General features: G+C 36.4%; 1 protein-coding gene across 2 annotated transcripts in view; it reads left to right on the forward strand.

Moving 5' to 3' along the window:
* The window catches only part of LOC127564550 (C-type lectin domain family 1 member A-like), a 31,607-nt gene extending 24,604 nt beyond the window's left edge, over positions 1-7,003 (forward strand). For both annotated transcript variants that reach the window (XM_052001153.1, XM_052001152.1), the window contains 3 exons: positions 1,842-1,960; positions 3,983-4,949; positions 6,558-7,003. In XM_052001153.1, the coding sequence (XP_051857113.1) occupies positions 1,842-1,960; positions 3,983-4,133 (270 nt within the window). In that variant the 3' untranslated portion in view covers positions 4,134-4,949; positions 6,558-7,003. The remainder of the gene's footprint in view (positions 1-1,841; positions 1,961-3,982; positions 4,950-6,557) is intronic.
* The last annotated feature ends 15,958 nt before the right edge of the window (positions 7,004-22,961 follow it).

Consider the following 22,961-nt stretch of genomic DNA (forward strand, 5'->3'; position numbering starts at 1 on the left):
AAAAATTAGCCATTTTATGTCTTCTAATGCTTTATAGCTTTTATTTGGTCATAAACTCTTCCCTTATCTATAGGTATGACCAGTAAATTTTTCTGGATTCCCTCAATTTGATCATGATTTTACCCTTTACATTTACATTCCTTACTCATTTTGACCTGATTTTGTTACATGTTAGGAGATGTTCCAGTTTTCCCAACAATTTTTGCCAAACAATGAGTTTTTACCTACAAAGCTTTTATCTTTGGGTTTATTTCATACTAGATAACTATTATCATTTTCTAAATGTTGTTTAGTCATTAAAGTTGTATTCAACTGATGCTAAGTGAAATGAGCAGAACCAGAAATTCATTATATATGGCAACAATAAGATTATATGATGATCAGTTCTGATAAGTGGCTCTTTTCAACAATGAGATGATTCAGGCCACTTCAAATGATCTTGTGATGAAGAGAGCCACCTATACCCAGAGAGAGGACTGTAGGAATTGAGTGTAGATCACAACATAGCATTTTCACTCTTTTTGTTACTGTTTGCTTACATTTTATTTTCTTTCTCATTTTCCCCCTTTTTGATTTGATTTTTCTTGTGCAGCAAAATAATTGTATAAAGATATATGCCTATATTGGATTTAATATATATTTTTTACCATTTTAAACATGTATTGGATTACTTGGCATCCAGAAGAGGGGGTGGGAGGGAAAGGGGGAAATTGGAACGCAAGATTTTGCAAGGCTTAATGTTGAAAAATTATGCATGCATATGTTTTAAAAATAAAAAGCTTCAACAAAAATCAATTTAAAACTTAAAAAAATAAAATTGTGTTCAACTCTTTATAACTCCATTTGGGATTTTTTTGCTGAAGATACAGAAGAGGAAGTCGAGGGTCCACAGGTGTTATACATTGTACATATTTTTTGATTTTTCTAATGTATTGATTTTTTTTTCTTTCTAAATATTAATACTTGTCATATGAGAAGTAGGAAGGGGAGAGGGAAGGACATTTGAAATAATTATGGTGATTTAAGAAATATGAATTATTAATAAAAGTTTATTAAAAATAATATTTTGCTTCCCTCTCCCCCAAATAAGTTGGTATCCTCTCAGAAAAATGTGAGAATAGTTTTCACAAAGGTCTCAAAATAGGGTTGGTGATAACATGGTATAGATATATAGATAAATGTCTATCTATCTATCTATCTATTTATCTATATTTAAAAACACACACACATATACTTGATTTAATACAGTTGTTCTTCCTGTCTTTGCTTTCTTTCATTACATTCCTACTTATTCACATAGAAAATTGGGGACTGTGGCAACTCTTTGCTTTTGCACTAGTCATCCCACTGGGCTGGAATACATGTCCTTCTTGCCTCCTTTTTATAGAGTCACATTCTTCCTTAAAGATGCTGCTAAAGCATAATTTTCCACATGAAGTCTTTTCTTGTTCCTGAATTAGTAATTCTTCCCCCCCCACACACAACCTACCTTCTATTTAGCCACTTCATATATATATATATCTGTGTCTATCAGCTTTATATTTATGTTGTATGTGTTCCTCCACTCACATGAGTATGTGATCTCCTTGAATGTTGGGATTTTTTCCCCCATTTTTTGTACTTGTGTGCTAATTGCCTGGCACAGTGTTTGACATGTAGTACATGCTTTAAAAGTACTTTTTGATTACTTTTAGTCCAATTGCAGTGGCTCAAGTGACTTTATTAGAGAATTTTCCCATTAATATGCTGTCTTTCTTGCTTCATTGGTCTGCCCTGAGCAGAAGGAAAAGATTAAAAAAACAAAAACAAAACAATTCACACTTTCTTTGTCTCCCTTTTAGGAATTTGTGATGCCTCAGAGCTACTCTCAGTTTTTCTACTCCTATTGGACAGGACTGACCCGCAATGGCAGTGGCAATCCATGGCTGTGGTTGGATGGATCTCTTCATTCCTCTGACTTGTAAGACTCCAGCTCCTCAGAAACATGGGGAAGGGGGAAGGGACAAGGACATCTCATTTTAGAGAAGATGGTTATAAAACAAAGAAGGTGAAGTTTTGAAATACTTTTATAATATCTTTGCACACTTCGGATGGATAATTTTTCCTGCGTATGATAAAGACAGACATAACTCCTTGTTGGTTGAGAGATCGTTGGGTAATGATGGGTTGGAGACTGAGAATCTGAAGATTTTGTTTAGTGATCATGAGGGAAATTCAAACTTTCAAATAGCAAAAAGATTCCTCTGGAGCTTCAGTTCAGTAAGGGAAGTAAGATCCAATATATCCCTTGATTTCTAGGGCTTACATTTTAGATATTGTTAAAAGCAAATTGTCTTTGGTGATGATCTATTTCTTTTGTGTGCCAATATCTTAATTTACTTCCAGCTGAAGAGCTCTTATATTCTTGAGTATTATTTAATCTATTCTAATCTATATAACTTTCCTGTTTTCTATTTACTTTGATAAAAAAAGTGTATCATTGATTTGAAATGTCACTTTGTGCAATCAAGAAAAATGATCTTGGGCTACTCAAAGTATTGCATCTTTTGAATACCACTATTTAAGGAATGGTAACTATAATTCTAGCCCCATTTCTTTCTGGAAAATAAGCGAAAGAAGGACAAAAAGCTCAGCCACAGTACTCCTCATGCTTTTCACAAAAGCAGAAATAACAATCTTCCTAGGAGATGTGTGGGTCAGATCTCAGTTCTAATAGCTATCCATGCCATGCAGAAGTCTAGTCATCTTTCTGTTACATTAGCCAACCATATATTTCCTACATGGTTGAGTCTGCAGGAATATTTTTACACTAGTGATTGCTGGTGATTTCTTTTATGAGAAATTTTCTTTTCCTTTTCATGAAAAAAAGTGGAATTATTTTCATGGTGATCCTGAGTTTGGGTTGTCTTCTCTGAAGTTTAGTGCTTCTAAACTCTTTATCACAGTAAGTAGTAAATTGAAATTGGGGACAGTTAATTTATTAAAAACATACAAAAGTAAGGAATCTTTGCAGCTGTAAGAAAGATAAGAACTCAACTTGCCAAAGAGAAGTTAGGTGGCTCAGGGGATAGAATACTGGGCCTGGAATCAGGAAAACCTGGATTTAAATCTGATCTTACTAGCTGTGTGACTGAGAAAATCAGTTTATCCTGTATGCCTCAGTTTCCTTATCTATCAAATGAGTTGGAGAAAGAAATGGCAAACCATTTCAGAACTGTACTAAGAAAACCCAAATGACGTAATGAAGAGTCAGATATGATTGAAACAACTGACTAACAGCAAAGAGAAAAAAAATGATCTAAACTAAGTGGAATCTGTTCTTAGAAATCTCCAGAGCTGCAAAAGTCAGAAGCCAGGGGACATGTTGGGTCCTATCTTCATACATATCTGAGGCTCTAGGGGGTCTATCTGTCTTTTAAACAACCAAGCTTGCATCTCTAGCAACCATTTTAAATCTCCATTCTTTACTCACCCATTGTGGTTCAGCATTCTCTCAGCCAACCAGAAGTTATAACTGCCTCTGTAGCATGCATCAATAACCACCTAACTCAAGTGAGTAAAGATTTCAGATGTCATCTCTATTAAATTCTTACCATTTTAAGCAATGTCTCATCTTGATATCATACTTCTCTTTAAAGAAGCCCAGAGAAAATTATATACTGAACTATGACATTCATATGCTTCCAGGAGATAAAAAGGGTAAAAGTTCAATTACTCCCATTTTATAGATGGGAAAACTAAACCACAGAAAATTAGTTGAATGTTATAGGTCAACATATAAGAGACTGTTGGCTAATACCTTTGTCTCTTGAGTACAATAGCTAATTCTATTCTCTTTTGCTAAGATGTAAAGAGAGATTTGGGTAAGTAAAATGACCCCATCATGGGAGTAAGATTGTTTGGAACAGAGACTGTTTTTTCTTTATGATCTTCACTACTTTTTGATGATGGGGAGTGATCCAAGATTGATTCTTTTTTTCAGGTTTGATATTGTCATCGACTTCAGCAGCTTAAAGAGCTGGGACTGTGTGACAATATTGAATGGAAGGGCTTTTGCAAAGGACTGTAAGGAGCTAAGGCGCTGTGCATGTCAAAGAACAGCAGCAATGGTGATGCCAGAATTGCTGGAATAGTCTTCTGAAAGAATGGATGGAGATAAATGGACCTCCTAACCATTTCTGCACAACCAGAAATGATGCAAGCCAAGCAGGAGAAGTGGCAAGAGCTCTCTGAATCACTGGGGTTCATTCGGAATAGAAGAGCAGGTCTCTCTGGCCAGTAAAAAAAAAAGGGGAGGGTGATCTTTTTCAAGGATTCTACCAAGGAAAATCAGACCCATATGCCTGGATTTAAGTACAAACTTTTCAGTCACAGAAAAATCCAATTTTCATAATTCACCTTGCTCTAGACTCACATCCTCTATAACTTGGACTTGTTTATTATTCTCAAAACCCTAATTTTCCCCATTGTTGTTCATATCCCTCTACTACCATTCCTACTACTTTTGAAAGGAAAATGAGAAATTCTTGGACAAAAGTTATACAAGTAACAGAAGTCTCTGGGCTCCAAAGAATAGTCCCCCCCCCCCCCGATTCTTTTTTGGTTTGTTTGGTTTTGGTTTTGGTTATGGTATACCTCCTGCAATTTATCATACTTGAATGATTTTCCTCCTTTGAGAATCATTTAACCCCTGAAATACTCAAAACTCTTAATGGATTTCAAGAATTTTTCTTTCACCCCAGCAATCTCCAGGGAAGAAAGTTTATCTGAGACCCACAGCAACCAAGGATATCTATTTTAGATCATTATGGGAAGGAATAAGACTCATTTCCTCCTTTAGTGAACTTGGGAGTCTAGAGAAAAGTAAAACTCCAGATGTCTCTCCTTACAAAGGATTGGTGACTTTTAAGCTCATTTTCCCACAAGATAATTACCATCAGTCTTTTCAGGTACTTGTACAAGAATAAATATGTGTGTATAGACTAACCATGAGTTGGATTTCCAGTTGCATTCAGTGCCTGATGTGATGACCACTGTGTGTGAGGGAAGGGATCTCAAGACAGAGTATCAAGAACAGGTTATAAGTGAATTAACTTAGTCCTAAAGAGGGTAAATGACTTTTTCCCAAGCTAACAGGAAAGAACCCTTGAGATGGAAGGCCAAGCTCTTACATGAAGAAACTGCCATTCAGCACAGAAAGTTACATGCATCTGGCCAAAGGAACCTCAGCATGGTTCCAATAAAGCCATTTACATTTCAAGTCAATTTTTAGTGAAGGTGTTAGATGGTGGTAAAACTTCCATAGATTACTTAGAACTCAATCAACAACTTCTTTGTGTTGAAAGGTTTCCTAAAAGTTGTCTGCCAGCTGACCTAGTGATTGCTGATTATGGAATTGGTGGGGAATGAATCTAGAATGAAAAACACAGAACAATTTGTATTGTCAGTACTATTTTACTAAATATCCAGGCCTATATTGGAGCCACAAATTAAAATTCTAAGGGAAATGTAATAGCATATCTTTTAGTCCCCATAGGATCTCCTGGGACATTAATAGAAGTAGGGAACTATGGATATGTGGGGAAAGTCTTTCCCTAAAGATCTGTAGACACATGGACAGTTTATGAAGTACCTAAGATTTTTTATATAAAGATCAGTGAAAGTTCTCACTATATGTGTTGAAAGGTTTGATACATGCAAATATTAGCATTCTGCAAATGTGAATTAGATGTGATTATCCAAAGAGAAATGTAACTGTGAAAAAAATAAACTTAAACCTACCTGAAGAAAATATGGAGAGTCAATTTAAGAAAACCAGGAGAGTTCATATAATGAGTTACAGAACAGAGATATGAGATTTCTTCCTGACATTTTCTGTGACCTTGGATATTTCATAAGAGAACTTACAATATTATTAGTCTATATCCCGAGGATAGGTGAGGAAGAAAAGAATCAAATCATTTTTTCAAATAAATTCTAATAAGACTAGGGGAAAAGTGGCTCTGGTTATAAAGGGTAAGCAAGAATAATCCTCCGTAGAAAAAACAAATAAGAAACAACTGACTGAAATTAGTTTTAAAAACTCTGCCTCTCAGAGATCTTGTCATCATTAGCAAAGATAACTGAAGGAACTGTCGGAGCAGGCTTTCTTCTGATAGACTGAGTGATGTAATTAGCTCTTTCTTTTTTTCAGAACACAGAACCAGTAGTTAGGTTTTATCAGCAGGATACAGGAGGTAAACATGGCAATAGCAGGAAATGTGCTCTGGGGTTTTGACCTCAGATACAAATTGATTCAGAAAAAAAATGGGTGGGCATTTAGGCAGCAGTCTAGTCAAAAAAGGAATTGACCAAGGAGATTTTAGCGTCATCTAAGAAGATTGGCCAAAAGCACTCATAAAAGATTTTTTATATTCTTAACATTAGTGTTTCATTTTGCTGTTTGTCCTTTGTTTTTGAGGAGGACCAATGACATCACAGGGTGATATCTTGAATTGTTCATGAATTGGATTTAAATGAGAGTTGCACAAAGTTGTCAGTCTCATTCTTTCTTCCAGACTCCTCAAAGTCCAGCAGCAAGAGAAATGTCAAGATGATGGGCTGTGACCCGGGATGAAGTGTCTTCAATGTCTTACATAGGTCCAAATGCTCCATAGTGCCTGTTTCAGCTGCCTTAATGCTGTTGGGAAGAATTGTTCTCATCCTTTTCTACCAGGGAAAGTCTTCATATTTCTCGGATAAACATTCTCTTAATTCACCAACAGGTTTAAGGCCTGTTAGTTACTCTCAGCCTGGTTTAGACTGTCTACTGAGACAATACCTACACATGCTACAGCTTCTTGGATGGATCCACAGATGAGAGTTGGGTAGCAAGTGGACACCAAAGGTAGATGAGTAGCCCTGAAAAGGGCTCAGCTAGTTCTTACGCCGAGGTACCAGTCCTCCATAAACCTCATACACCCAAGTGTTTAATGTACATAGAAATAAAATAGTATTTCCAATATTCAGTATACTGTGATTCCTTAGAGAAAGACCTATTGGGAGAAATTGCTAAGAGTCACTTTTTAACACATATTATGACTACTGATATGACTGTTTGGATGTGGGTACATACATACATATATATATATATATATACATGTTTATATATTTAAAACTTTATACAGTTATGTTGATTACCTTGAGTGAGTTCCCTATCTCTTACCTACATGTAGCATCACTGTGAGAAGTTTTAAACGTATAAATAATATGAATAGTGACCTGTGATCTCTGTAAACTGTCAGCTTTTTAATTAGATCAAGAAGGGAAAGGGTCGTTGGCTCAGGAAAGAATCCAACCAGCATAGAGGGGAATTGTAAGTAGCTGGAGGAATTTCAGCAGTGAGCCACTGAAATGATGACTCCAATCAAATGGCAAAAGATTTCAAGTTCAGGAGAGGAAGATCCTTGGGAAGGGATCAATCTTGGAGGGAAAAGAATACTTTTCTTCCTCTCCCCTCTTCTCTCCTTTCTCTCTCTCCTCTCTCTCTACTTTTACCTCACCCCCAATGTTAACCATAGCTAGATGGCACAGTGGACAGCGCACATAGGCTGGAGTAGGAAGATCTGAATTAAATCTGGCCTCAGACACTTAGCCATGTGATGCTAAGCAAGTCATTAACCCTTTGCTTCAGTTTCTTCATCTGTAAAATAAACTGGAGAAGGAAATGGGCAAACTAGGTTGATGTCCATGAAATATGGGATCATTAAGAGGATGATGCAATTGAAATGACTGAACAGCAATATTAACCATGTCATTAGAGAACCAATAACAGACATCTAGCCAGGGAAAGACAATCATTAAAAGAGAGAGGTAATTTTGGAGGTGTGACCCCAATATCAGAAAAGAATGCTGGCTATGAAATCAAATATTTTCTCAAAGTTAATTGAGTCAATTGACTGTCCATAAGAATATAGATTTAGGATTGGAAGAGACCTTAGATGCCATTAAATCCAGCTTCCTAATCTTATAGATAAGGACACTGACTCTGGAACTTAGGCTATTTTTTCTGTCCTATATTGCCCCCAAAATAAGGGGTTGGAGATTTTTAAGTAAAATGACTAGATACCTAGTCATACCCCTAGAAACTTGGAAATAAAAGCCAGGTACTCTTCTATGATCTTAAACTTCAAATGTGAGTTTCTAGTTAGGAGAGAGGACATAGAGGAGCACGCCACGTTTATCTTAAATGAGCTGAGAGTACTTTGTGTTAGCAAATAAGATCTTCCTATAGTTTTGAAAGAGGGTAAGGTGTGTGTATGTGTATACACACACACACACACACACACACACACACACACATATATATATATATATATGTTCTCCCCTCCCCCCTGAGGCAATTAGGGTTAAGTGACTTGCCCAGAGTCCCACAGACAGGCAGTGTTAAGTGTCTGAGGCCAGATTTCAACTCAGGTCCTCCTGACTTCAGGGCTGGTGCTCTATTTATCCATTGCACCACCTAGCTGCCCCAGGATATGTCCTTTTTATATTTCATGGACATCAAGCTAGTAAAGAGGCAAAAAACAAAGAAACAAATCACCAAAGATGTTTCTAAATGTTAGTGAAGGAACTTCTGAACACTATTTTCTGAATGCAAATGACAAAGTTTGATTTCTAAAACCTCACAAAGTAGATAGCATGTTGTAGTTGGAAAGAGTCCTGAATTTTAAGTAAGAGCAACTAGTTTGGAACCTTGGCTCTGCCCTTTACTACCTCTGTGACCATGGGCAAACCACCTTTTCTTCTTGGGAATTCATTTCTTCTTCTGTAAAGTGGGAGGGGGAAGAGGAGTAAAGAAGAGGATTGGATGACATGACTTCCAAAGTTCTTTCTCATTTCTTAATCACTTATCATAAGGTCCAGGAATCTTGACCCAGATGTAACTTCAAGGAAGAGTGCACCTGCACAGTAAGTAATTGATAATAATGAAACTCCCAGGAGATAAGTTCATCTGGACCAGAAAACAAACCTCTCATTCTTCCAGCACTGTATCAACCAGAAGGGAGGAAGACATCTGCAAGAGGATATTATTATCCCTTGCTCATTGTACTGTGGCTAAGAAGAGTTATGAGAGTTTCCTGTTTTGGAACTATACTTAGCCTCAGTTTGTGAGAGCCTTTGAAGACCTCTGGACTCTTCTTTCTATTACTATCTGCCAAGCATGGCTATTATCCCTACTCTATCCAGGACAATGGAGCTCAGGGGAACCATCAAAAAAGCCCCTTCTTTATAACATTCTGTATTATCCCTTCCCAGACCCTAGCATTAAGAAAAGAGGTAACCTTTGAAAATAACTCCTCTCCGTCTCACTCAAGATCAAAGACTGTATTTAAAAATTAAAAAAAAAAACAGCTTGCTCTCAGACTATTTTTCAGCAATAGACTTGTAGATTCATTTAAGTGCTTTATACTATCAACTATAAGTTCAGTGTTATTATTTATACACCAAACACTGTTTGAGGGCCTAAGGACAGAAAGACAAAAGTAAGACAGTCCTTGTCTTCAAGATATTTACTTTCTAATAAGAGAATGCAACATTTCCATGAATAAGTAAATATAAGGTAATTGAGAGGAGAGTGAACAAAAAGGTATCAGAGAAGGCTCCATAGAAGCACAAGTTGAAATGATATTGTCACAGGAGTTCACCATAGATCATATAATCAAAAAGAGGAACTAGATGAAGAGTTCAAAAGCATTTTTCAGAAAATATCAGTTTATTGATAGGAGACTTCTGGGATCCTTTGTATTACTAGAGCTCTTCCTTAGTCAATAACATTAATTACCTCTAGCTACCTGTGAAGACAAAGAAAAGCAAAAATCTGTCCCCTGACCTCAAGGTGTTCACATTCTAATAGGGAAGACAGCATGCAAACAATTATGTCATTACAAGATCTATACAAGATAAAATGGAGGTAAACTCTGAGAGAAGGCACTATCTATGTCCATACAAGATCTATATAGGATAAATTGGAGGTAAACTCTGAGGGAAGGCACTATCTATGTCCATACAAGATCTATACAGGATAAATTGGAGGTAAATTCTGAGGGAAGGCATTAGCAGTAGAAGAGAATGGGAAAGATCTTCTACAAAAGGGGGATTGAGATGAATCTTGAAGGAAGTCACCCAAGCCAGGAGGTAGAGATGAGAAGGTAGAACAGTCCAGTCATGGAGAATAGCTGGAGAAAAGGTACAGAGTTGGGAAATGGGATGTCATGTGTGAAGAATAGTAAGAAGGTCAGTGTTACTGGATTGGAGAGGACCAGGAGGTGACTAATATATAAGAAGATTGAAAAGGTAGGAAGGGCCTGGGTTATGAGGACTTTGAAAGCCAAAATATAATTTTGTATTTGAACCTATAGATAATTAGGAAGCACTAGAGTTTATTGAGAAGGGGAATGACATGGTCAGATATATAGTCAAGGAAGTTCCTTTTGACATTTGAACAGAAGATGGACTGAAGCAGATAGACTCTTAAGGCAGGTAGTGCAGACAAGGAGATTATAATCATCAGGCTTGAGGTGATAAGAGGCAGCACTAGGTTGGCCCAAGCAAAACTAATCATTTTTGGACTTGATTTAATGATGATTTCATTCTTGAAATGGTGGCTGAATTAACAAGTTCCAAATTACAATAAACATTTATTAAGTATCTACTAAGTGACAGGCATTGTGCTAAGCACTGGGGATATAAGTAATAAAAGAAAGACAATTCCTGTCCTCAAAGAGCTTTCAACCTAAAAAAGCTAAACTCCTAAAAAAGGGGAGAGAACACATAAAATGAGACATTGGGGTACTCTGCTCAGGAAAGCTAACTGAAGAGAACAGAAACATATTGTTCCATGGAGGTGAAACACAGGTAAGGCAGCAAATGCAAAGTAGAATGAGCTGAATCCAATTTCTGATCTCTGTAAAGGAAGGCATTTAGAGGAGTCTGGTACTCTGCTCTCCAGCCCTATAGTCAAAGGTGAGAGGAAACTTAGGGAAGTTGAATTAATCAAAGTTTGAGCCAGTCACATAGTGTTGACTTTAGACATGATGAGCTTATCTTGGGAGGAACATTTTGTTCCACGGAGTTGAAACTAGACAGAACAGCTGATGCAAAATGAATTGAACAAATGAAACTTTTTTTCTAGATCTTGTTCATATCAGCATGGTAGAAAGAGCTGGTATCTGGGTCAGAAATGATAGGAACCTTTGTAAAGAGGGACTAATTCAACTTAGAATTTGATATGGAAGAAAGAAAAAACCAGCATAGTCAGACATGTGCCCTAGAATCGAGAACAGATTTCAAAGGTGCAGAAAAAAAAATCTCCTTTTCACTTCTTAATGCTTTGCAGTTTGTCTTTAGATCCCACTATGTAACTGAAATTCCACTGTTTAAACTCACTGATAATCTTGGTTGTTGAATTCAGTGGCCTTTTTTCAATCCATGTCATTCTTTACTTTTCTACACTATTGATGCTGTTGACCATCTTATTCTTTGGAATATCTTCTCTTTTCTGAAGTTTCATGACACCACTATCTTCTTGATTCTTTTTCCACCTCTTGAATTGATTGGTCCTGTATTAGAGTCATCATTCATAGTCCATGGTCTATATATGAGTGTACTCTAGGGCAGTCAGGTTAGGAAGGAGAGAGAGCTCTCAGAAAAGACAAAGTGAAACAGTTCTGAGGAGGAGAGAAGGGGTCAGTTTTCTAAAGAGAATGAGAGGAATATGATAGTGTTTTCAGTTTTTTGAAGGATTATTATTGAAAGAGGGATTACATTGTTCTGCTTGATTTTATAGGGTAGAACTAGGAAAAATAGGTGGGAATTTTAAAGAACCAAATTTAGGCTTACATAAAATGAAGATTTCCTAACAATATCTGAAAATGAGATGGATTACTTCCAGTGTGCCATGGATTGATGAGCACTTGTTTAAAATATTGTAAATTGTTATTCAGATAAGTATTGAACTATAAGAATTCAAATCCTTTTTAATCATGAGATTAATTCTGTAACTTTATGGTTCTGTAATTTGACAGATTCCTTCTCATGGTGTTCTGTGTCATACAATATGAGAAAAAGAGCAGAGAGTTTTAGTGTGAAAGTCTTTATAACATAAAATATTCTGATCCCACTAACAGTATTCTGTATCAGTTCAGAGTGACATCCAAGAAGTTCCCATTAGAACCGTATTTCCTCATTTATATAGATTTCAATTTGTGTTCCCCATTATGTGATATAAGTTCTTCTCTAAACTTTGATAGTTGTATGGGAAAGGAAAGTAAAAAGACTCTAAATAAAAAGTTTTTCCAATATTTCAGTCCTAAATGAGGATGAGGCTAAAAAGGAAAAAAGAGAAAACATGCAAGAGATGTAGTAGAAGAAATGACAAGATTTGGCAATTGATTGGATGTTGGGGATTAGAGTGAGTGAGGATTTGGAAATAATACTAAGATTTTGAACCTGAATGATTATAAGACTGGTGATGTCCTCAAGAGTAATAGGGAAGTTTAGGGGGAAAAAAGGGTTTGGTGTAGGGGAAGGAATGTAATTAAGTCTGTAATACAGATTCCAATCCATCCATTCTTACTCATACTGAGCAGTTCATTCGGTCTAAGTTAAAATAGAAAGGTGGAAGGTGAGGCTTTTACTCACCTATCACTGCCTTGTATTACAGAGTTAGCTTGTTGAAGGACTGATTCTCTGGGCAGATAGAATTCACTCAAAGGCATTCACACAGTTGTTGCTATGGGAGCCTTGATGGAAGTTAAGCTTTAAGTTAAGTGTCATGAGGGGTCAACATTTGACTGGAAAGTGAAGAAGTTGGATGCTTAGAGGGAAGAGTGGGAGTGTGTTGAGGGAATGTTAAGGGATTGGGATGTACTTGGAGATATGTTCCACTTGTTCTTGGGGGAGAGAACCCATCTTCCTATCCAAGATCCACATTCCTTGGATCATTCTATGATTGACTTGGAGTTATACCATGAGTCTCTCCCAAAGGCCACATCCCTTTTTTAAAGAACAATGGTTCTTTAGGATTCTTAAACTTTTCCCATTCATGACCCCTTTTTACCTGAGAAATTTTTATATGATCGCAAGTATATAGGTGTATAAAATAGAGATATAAGCCAAACATTTTATAACCCCCACATTCAGTGATGAGACTCAATATGGGGTTACAACCCACAATTTAAGAAGCTGAGCTCCAGAGAAAGTAGCTGAACATCAAAAGATGGGCATTGACTTAAAATGAGATCTCCAATGCCACTGACAATGCTATTTCCCTAGGTAAGGAGTCCAACCCCTTGGGGGAGGGAGCAAGGACAAATTCCCTTTCTGTTCTTTACATGCCTAGTAAAAATGTTTCTTTCTGTTCAAATGCTTATCTGAAGCTTGCTGAGTTCCTGAGAAATAGAAAAAGAAAGGGGGAGGACTAAAAATGAGTTAAATTGGACATTCCTAGGGACTAAATGTAACTGCATGGGAACAAGCCTAGACCATACAGATTATCATTAGAAAGAATTCCTTGGGTTTAAACTTGGTCTATGAGCTTCATTTGAAAAATGGTTTATGCCTTTAAGTTTAGAGGTAGACATATGCTACTTGTAAGATAGTAGGGAAATCATATAACTTCATTGAATTTCAACTGATGGAGTCAGAATGTAGAGTGAAACATAATATTTTTCATTTTCTTTAGTGTATATGTGTGTAGGTTTTTTTTTTTTGGGGAGGAGTCTGTGTTTTCTTTCACAACGTTACTAATATGGAAATGTTTTACATGATTGCACGTGTATAACATATCAAATTGCTTACCATCTCAGGAAGAGAAGAGGAGAAAGAGGACAGGAGAGAATTTAGAATTCTAAACATATTAAACATAATAGATTTGCAGTTTCCTGTACAATCATCTTTTTATTATTATGTTGTGGAAATGCTTGTTTTATTTCATAAATTTAAAATAAAATAAATTTTAAATATTGAAAAAAATAAACTCTGGGTGAACTATAGATATTCATTCACAATGGGCCACCAAAAGTCTAACTATAGTCTCCTCTTTAGGATCTAGGGATACTCCTAGGACATTGAAGGTATTTTTAAAAATGCTATTAACTCAAGTCTCCATTCTGGTATACTATCCTCATTAATTATTATCTCCTTTATATTATCAATATAAAATTCACCTTTGGTCCCTTTGACCATCTCCTTTTTCAATGTAAAGAAACAGAAGCACAAAGTTCAGTCAGTCCTATCTTAAATCCAATGACATATCCCCACATGATACATTACTACTTGTCTTATTGAGTCATCCTAAGTGATGTGAATTTCATCTTGCTCCTTTCTTCAAAGATTATTACTCATTATCATTTAACCAATTAACTTAATTATCTTTCACAAAGGGACATTTTCTTATTTTTCTAACATAAATGAACTACAAACAAAACTTCTCCAATAATCCTGGGGAGAGTGAGTTCAAACTTAAAATGTTTAAGACAAAACATTCACCCACCAGTTCAAGACATTGATGTCCAATGAAAATAATATAGAAAGTAGAATCTCAGATGCTGGCTTTAGTTCACTGCTGAGCTCAGTCCCATAAGTTGTTCCTCCTTAGGAGAATACTGACAGCATAATCTGATATAAACCCTGATCCCTAAATATCTAGTAACTCTATAAAGCTTGTAAAATTCATAGTCTTGAGGAGTGATTCTCCCAACTCCCAACAGCATTAACAAGTCAGATCTCTCAAAGAACAAAAAAGATTAAATTTTAGAACCTTGTGTTTATATAAATTGAATCTGATCTCATAAATCACTCTCTTTGATTTGTTTCCCATCCAAGGCTTTCCCTGGAACCTCAGAATAAAAGAACTTTTCAGTTCCTATGAAAGCCCTTAGGAATAACAATACGTCAAATACAAAATAGGATTTATTTTATCTAGCAAAAAAGAATGGATTCACAACTATGCCTTAGTTAATTCATGTGAATCCATTTTAATGTACTACTTTCCTTCCTTTTCTAGTGGCGTCTATTTTCCCCTACTGACCAGCAGAAACTTCTGTTCCTATGTAATGGGGTTTTAACATATAATCAGAAATGGATATATTCCAAAATGAGATACCCTCATGGAAGATTCCTTGGGACCTGTTTTTGGGAGAAGATACTTTGAGTTTCCTTACCACATGAATAGGTAGCACCTCTTTCTATTGACTACAGAATTGTATCAGACTGTATCTTTAAAACTATCAGGCTGAGACTGCCTTACTCTCTTCTCGGTGATGTCCAGAGGATTGTGGAGGAAGAATATACAAGTGTCATGCATTGACCTGGATGTGGGGGAAAACTATCATCGCCCTGTCCTTTTTAGACTAGGTGGCTTTTAGCATCAGGCTTAGGGTTTTCTTGTTTAATTTGTGCTTTTTTCAGGTATGTGTGAAGGAATTCCTAGACTCAGATCACCTTGAGTCATGGTGACCTTAGAGACAAGGTTCCAAGCTGGATATTACTGCCAGACCACTGGGTAATCTCTGACAATTTTGGGGGCCAGAACAAAAGTTCAGGGAGAACTTGGGACTTGAGAGTTGGTTCAGCCATCTCTGTAAGAACTGAGTCAAACTGTGAACTTAATCCCTCTCCCCTCCTCAGAGACTGGGGTGGAATGGGGAGGGTATGGATTATGTCCCCATGTGCTGGGGAAAGTGTTTGCAAAGTTGTTGTAGCTAAATCTTTAAGGTAAATTATCTTTAGTAGAAACTAATCCTATTGTTTAATGGTTATATGGAACTAGAGTACAGGGGACTGCTAAAATTGGAAGGGAACACAATTGATGATGGTTTGAGCTAATGGCAGAGAGACTAGAAAACTCCATCCCCAAATAGTAGAGAACTTTGGGAGTGGGGTGAAATGTATCATAGTTGGTCTTAAGGTAGTGGGAGACTAGTCACTTGAAAGTTTACCTGATAAAAAGTACTCAAGATCAGGAGAAAAAATGAGAGAAGAGAGTACATATCAAAGATGTTCTAAAGTAGAATTTATGGAACTTAGTGACATTAGACATGGGGTGCTGAGAGGGAAAGAAAAAGAAGTCAAGAATTTCACCTTAGTTGGGAACCTAGGCAATTGGGAGCATGGAAATACCCTTATCAGTGATAGAGAAGTTTAACAGGATTGTAGTTGAGTTAGTTGGTTGAGATCAGTTTGGGAGATGTGCAGTTTAAGATATCTGTAGGACATTTAGTTTGAAGTGTCAAACAGGCAATTGGATCTATGAGAAGAGATTCTACATAAACAGAATTGAGAATCATCTGTATGGAACTGACAATTGAATCCAATGGAGATGATGAGATTGCCAATGAAATAGAATAGAGGAAGAAGAGAAGAAGGTCCAGGATAGAGTCCTGTGAGTCAACCACAATTAGCATCACCAGGATATTTTTGCTATGAAGAAAAGTTGATCATGTAGTAAGAATCAAAAATGACAGTTGGATCCCCAGATTGTGCCACTGGTACTTGTGTAATGTGAGGAAGTGAGGAAGACCTCCAACATGGGTGGATCCTCAGTAATGGGAAGAACTAGACAAGAGTCCATAAATAAATAGGTACAGACAGTTTGATGAGGTCATAGATGCATTTCAGTATTGTGTATTTTAAATTGTATGCTTCTAGAGAATAAGAATTTTATCTCTTCAATAGATTTCATAAAGTATTTGGAACAGCATCAAGTATATTGAGTGCCTTACTTTTGTTATTCAGTCATTTCAGTTATGTCTGATTTTTTTTTTTTTACCTAATTTGGGATTTTTCTTGGCAAAGATATCAGCACATTTTGTAGAAGAGGAACTGAGGCAAACAGGATTAAGTACCTTGCCCAACATCACACAGTTATTAAGTGTCTGAGACTGGATTTAAATTCAGAAAGATGAATCTTCCTGACTGAAGGCTACTTCTAATATTGACAGTAAACAAAATTAATGCTATTTATCACCTAGTATAATGAGTACAAGATGATAATGACTATATTCAAGAATATTGGGAACCTGACTTTTCTTTTCTTTTCATATCTTTTCTGTTCTAAATTAAATTTTCTTGTCTTCTGTTTTAAATTCTCTTCCTCTCCTCTCTCCACTCATAGAGAAGGCAAGATAAACAAAACTATTTCAAATATGTATAAACATGCAAAACAAACTGAACCTTTTTTCTTTTCACCTTTGGTCCCTTTGACCATTCCTTTTTTCAATGTAAAGAAACAGAAGCACAAAATTCAGTCCTGTCCTAAATCCAACTGAGTGACTCAGTAAGACAAGTAGTAATGTAGAGGATTACCTTTGTGGAGATACCTTTGTGGAGATATCATATGAATCTCATCTTTCTCCTTTGTCAACTCTGATTAGGTCAGTTTCACAAGGATTGTCTAGTTAGTATAACCTTAAGGGAATTTAGTTTTCCAGACTCGCTTATTATCATAGTTAAAGCAGCCATAATGTGCCAGATTGCCTTATTAGGATCTTTAAAATAACCACCATAGGGATTAAAGTTTCCTAAAACTATTTTTTCTAAGGCAGCCTTAACATCTCAATATACATTCTTGCTTTTATTTCCCCCTCTTCCCTGAGACTTTCCAAATTATGATGTCAAACCCTTGAGGTTATATTTCTCCTATAAAAGATGTGTTCATGATGAAGATGTTTGCTAATTCCTTTTCAGGACTAAGTTTGCTAGGAAATATTCTTCCCTTCAATGACTTTTTCCTCCTGGTTAATTGTGGGTTCCACTAGGGAACTTTTCTTTCTCCTTGTTAATTGTTAAAAAAAAACTTCTTTCCTTTCTAACTCCTGTGTGCTATTTACATTATAAATAGCAAAACTTTGTAGCTTGTGATGGATGCCTATGACATGATTTCTTTATGTTATAAACTGAATCTCCATTATGTTATCTTTATATAATATCCTCCTATAATCTATCATTCTCTTTAATCTATTTCATATTACTTGGTGCCCATTTTCATAAATATCATGGAATCTTTCCACCTGACTTATAGCTGAAATTACTTATCTCTATTGCCTTTTAGAAGCTGAGTTCCTTGAGGTCAAAGGCTAGCTCTGGTTTTCTGTTTGCATATACACATGGCTATCAATTTTTTCAAAGCATGTAAGCTTGACCATGTAAGCTTCCTCATCGTCTTTAAGATCAATTATATGATCTCTTCTACTTATTATTTAAAGTCTTTCACAATCTAACTTTAGCTTCTCTTTCCCCCCCAAATTATAAACTACACATACTAATAAACATTACAGTAAAAAATCAATCAATCAGCTAACATTTATTATCTATTTACCATGTACCAAGCACTGTGCTAAGCACTGGTGTTTTGTAAGCACTATCTATCCCATTCAGACAAAAACACTGATAGCCTATATTGCTAATGTATTTTCTTGGTACCCCAAGGACTAAAGTCTGCCCTGGCACCTGTATTCTTATTGAAGATCCTTTTCATGTTATGGTTAGTAATTCTCTTTTTATAAGCTGATAAATGATTTGGACATGCTTATTTTATTTCAATTTTAAACCTGAATTACTAAAGTAGATTGAGTCAGAACAAACCTAAAATAGTTACCAGAATTAGATCAGAATGATTAAAGGGGAAAGACTATGCAGAAGAAGACTAGTGATCCAAGACTAGATTCCAAGTGATCAGCTGCTATAATATAAGAATCTTGCCTCCTTTGACCACCAAGGGCCTGGTAATGTTTGATTGTATAATAACTAGTCAGTCTTCACTGATTTGGGGAGATTCAAAAGTAAACCATGTACGCAACAACTAAAGACAGATATGAATGAGTTTTTGTGCCTAAAAGGATGCATGTAAACTTTTGGTTTTTGAATGTTCAAATTTTTGTATTTGTTGTGGGATAGTGACCTCCAGGCCCACCAGTTATGGGAGGCCTGACATTCCCTAAAGGCTTTTTTGGGGGGGATGGGAGGCAAGAATTTTGAACTCAGATCTTCCTGACTCTTGCCACTGTGCCATCCGGATATAGATTTTAAATATAAGAATTGTCTAAGTAAATTGTTAGGGACACTATATTTAGTGTTTAGGAAACCATGAATGCTCTTTGACTTCAGGCATTAGACAGACACTTAAAAAGACAGTGCTTGGGTCTTCACCAAACCCTAAAGATCTTTAGAAAATTGAAGACTTGGATAATAAATGTGCCAAATGCCTTCCCAGTTTATTTGCTGAGTTTATTTGAAAAGAGAGACAGCTACAGCTTTCACCTTCTCTCCAGAACAGTGAACTATAATAATTCTTTTTCTCACTGGCATTTTAAAAACCAGAGAAGACATTCCTGTGGGATGGGTCTTGGTAGGGATCCTTGATGATCCTTTGCTACTCTAGCTAAGATGGTGCCGTTTTGTACATGATAGCTATGAGTCTGTTTTGTATATCTTCTGATCCCAAGTGAATAAAGACCAATTCTGACATACATTCCTGTGAATCTGAGTGCTTTGCCTCAGCATGGCAGAAAAGCTGTCTGGCGGCCCTCAGGGACTAGCACAGAGGATGAGTGCTCAGGCTTTAGCTGGAGGAGGGTCATTGTTAGACCCTGCAAGAGTGTTCGCCCCCAGTATAGAGAAGCAGTATTGTGGTCACTGGCAAAATGAACAGAAACATAAACTTCAATACTGTGAAGCAACATAGAGTCTACAGGGGCATTGTCATGGGAACACACACAGGCAAGTCCAACACTGCCTTTTGCTCATTATAATCTGAAACTGATAAGGCTTTTCTATATAATTACTGCTAGAGAACTTAGTTGCCAACGCACAATTCCTTCCCAGGAAGGGCTGAAAAGACTAAAATGTGCTTAAAATTATTACAGTGCTGTTTTCTAATGAAAAGGTGGAAAGGAAGCTCTCTGCTTAGCCTCCTCAGAAAAAGGGAATAATTCCACAGCAGAGGCTTCTAAGGAGGCAAAGATTTGACATCTGGTTTGATGGGCTTATGGGGAAGCAAGATGTTGGCTCACAGTCTCAGGAACACCAAGAGCATCATACAGGGAAGTTTCAGTATTGATGGACCTTGGCACTAAGATAAAGTGAATGCAAGAATGTAGTGACCTCTCAACTACCTTGCTACAGATGTGTCATATCTATGGTAAGATCAGTAACTCTGTCTGAAGTGTCATTCAGAATGGTTATACTTTTTTTCCCTGGTGCTCCTTCTTTTCATGTTTACTGTTATACATTGGGAGATCTAACATAAAGTACAAACAGTTGGCATGACCTTCCTATAGACCAAATTGTTAAGATATGAGTCTTGATCTTTTCAAAAGGAAAAAGGCAAAGCCTGGGATTTCTATTAGCTATTCACTTCCATATTTTTTCACTCCATCAGAGTGGTGCTATATGCTTTTATTTCTGTTTTTGTTTTTCTCATCATCCTCTAGTTCTACACATTTCAGACTTCTCACATCTTCAGGGATAGTGTTTTTCAGCAAAGGCTTAAAAATCATTTAAATGCTAGATGGTATTTTCAAAGACTTTAAAAACTTTTCCAGCAAAGGTGGTACTTCACAGGAGTAGCATCTATTTATTAAGCACTTAAAAATCAACGATAAACAGAAATATTCCATTATACAAGAAGAACAATAAAGAAGATTGTACGTGAATCTTATGAACTTCTATTACATATAGACTCTTTGTGACTACATTTGGGGTTTTCTTGGCAAAGATACTGAAATAATTTTGCCCTTCTCATTTTTTAATAGATGGGGAACTAAGGCAAATAGTGTTAGGTGACTTGTCTAGGATCACATAGCTAGTAAGTGTCTGAGGTCAGGTTTGAACTCACAAAAATGAATCTTTTTTACTTCAGGCCCATTGCACTGTCCACTGTATCACTTGGCTGCCACCTCACCAGCTATGTGTATTATCATTATATAGCTATGTATATATTATATTTAATCAGGTAGTTACAAAATTGTCGTATTTCCCTTTCTGAACTTTTTGTTTTGATTTTGTCTGTGTATTTTTTTCATTTTTCTGATGTTTGGTTTTTTTTTTTTTTCTTGTTTGTATTGGTGGGAAAAAAAGGATTTATTTAGCGGAAGCAGTTACAGGCAAAATAATGGAATACAACAGACACCAGGAATGGTAAATATGAAATAGTGTTGGGAGAGCATAGAAAGGGATTTGAATTATTAATAATGGAAAAATTAAGTTCCCTAGTGGAACTTACCATTTACCAGGAGAAAGGAAACACACTATGAGGTTGGGGAATGCCCTTACCTGGCAGGCTAAATCCTAAAAGGGACTTAGCATCCTAAAAGAGTTAGGGAGTTATAAGGAAGAGAATTGGGATTAGAAGAGATACTACATGGCATGGTGGAAGGATAAGGAGGAAAGATACCACAGGGCAGAGTGCCATGATGTATTGACCCAAAGGAGAGCAGTAGTGAGTATGGCAGTGGGCCATAAGTTGTTTTATACAGAAAATTTAGCCAGAGGGACTTGACATAACTTGGATTACTTACTGAATTACCTCAAGAGGGTGGTACTATGGAACTAAACTGATCTCAATTATCAGAACCTTCTTCCTGCCTGCTCCAGGAAATCAATTTTTAAGTTTCTCTCTGCCAACACACCCACTATTCAGGATCTCATACTTTCCCCACTCTTTTAATTTTTCAAAGAAATCTTTTTAAAAATGGCTTGGGGATCTCTAAACAGAAGGGGGTCTTTCAGATTGAAATTTTTAGAGGCTAAATTCTAGGACACTTGTTAAGTAGTGTCCAGAAACTAGGAGTAAAATTTTGTGGTCTCTGGGGTTGAAGTGATACAGAGATGAATTGAAATCAAACTTTGATGATATCACGAGGGTACATAGTTGGGTAACTAGGGCACAATAGCAGAAATTGGCACAAAGTCAGTTTGCATTTTACCGGAGGCCCATTAAACACCAAGTAATATTTTGCTTGGGTCCATTCACCCCAACAATCAGTTCTTTTCCAAACAAATGGGGCCCAAAGTCCTTTAATCTCATTTCCTGAAACTACTTCTGCTGGTAATGGATGTAGATTTGGAGGCGGTGAGCTAGGAGGTTATTGAAATGAATTATCTAGTAAATTCTAGGTTAGATCCTTGAAGAAGAAAACAAATCTAACAAACAGAGGTTAAGGACAGTATAATTGCAAACAGTAGAGAGATCGCTTGGGTAACCAAGGATATATGTGCCAGAATGTTCAAAAGGATTTAGGCATTGGTTAGAGAGGATATCCTTTAGAGGCATGGATGGTGCTTGAAATCAGGCGTTGTCCTATATGTTTATATAGTAAAAGGAGAAAAAAAAAAAAAAAAAAAAGCTTAAGAAGTGTGGGCAAAATGATTCACCTGGAAAAAGCATGATCAATTTTTTCTACCTTTCCTGAAGGCTGAGGATGTCTGATAGAGTGGAGATAATAATTCATTTTAAGTTCCTTTGCTACAGTTTGGGTTATTTGTGATGTGAAGGTTATTTTCTTTATAAGAAGTTGGACAGCTCATGATGTCGTTTAGTACAGACAACAGTATCTGCAATCAGCTGATAAAGAAAACCTAGAAATAACAATTAAAAGGAGGGGGAGAAGGTGGAGTTCTCTGGAGGTTTCAGTTTCCAGAGATCTTTATTAAGTGTCCCTTTAACAAAAGCCTACTTATGAACAAAGACCCATTTAAGGCTGGGATATTGATTAGAAATGGTCTGCCAAGCAAAGACTGTAGACAAGATCCTCATAAAGAAGATTGCTCTAGGAAGCAGAAGTTATATTTCAAAAAACAATTTTCAGAAAAGAGAATCCCACTAGACTAATTGAGATATCCAATTTCTCCTTAACAGGGATCTGAGAATGATCCCCTGTTAAAAGGCAGGATTTTTAAGATAGAAATATTAAGCCCAAATC

The sequence above is a fragment of the Antechinus flavipes genome, chromosome 5 (assembly GCF_016432865.1).
Source record: "Antechinus flavipes isolate AdamAnt ecotype Samford, QLD, Australia chromosome 5, AdamAnt_v2, whole genome shotgun sequence".
Classification (NCBI taxonomy): domain Eukaryota; kingdom Metazoa; phylum Chordata; class Mammalia; order Dasyuromorphia; family Dasyuridae; genus Antechinus; species Antechinus flavipes.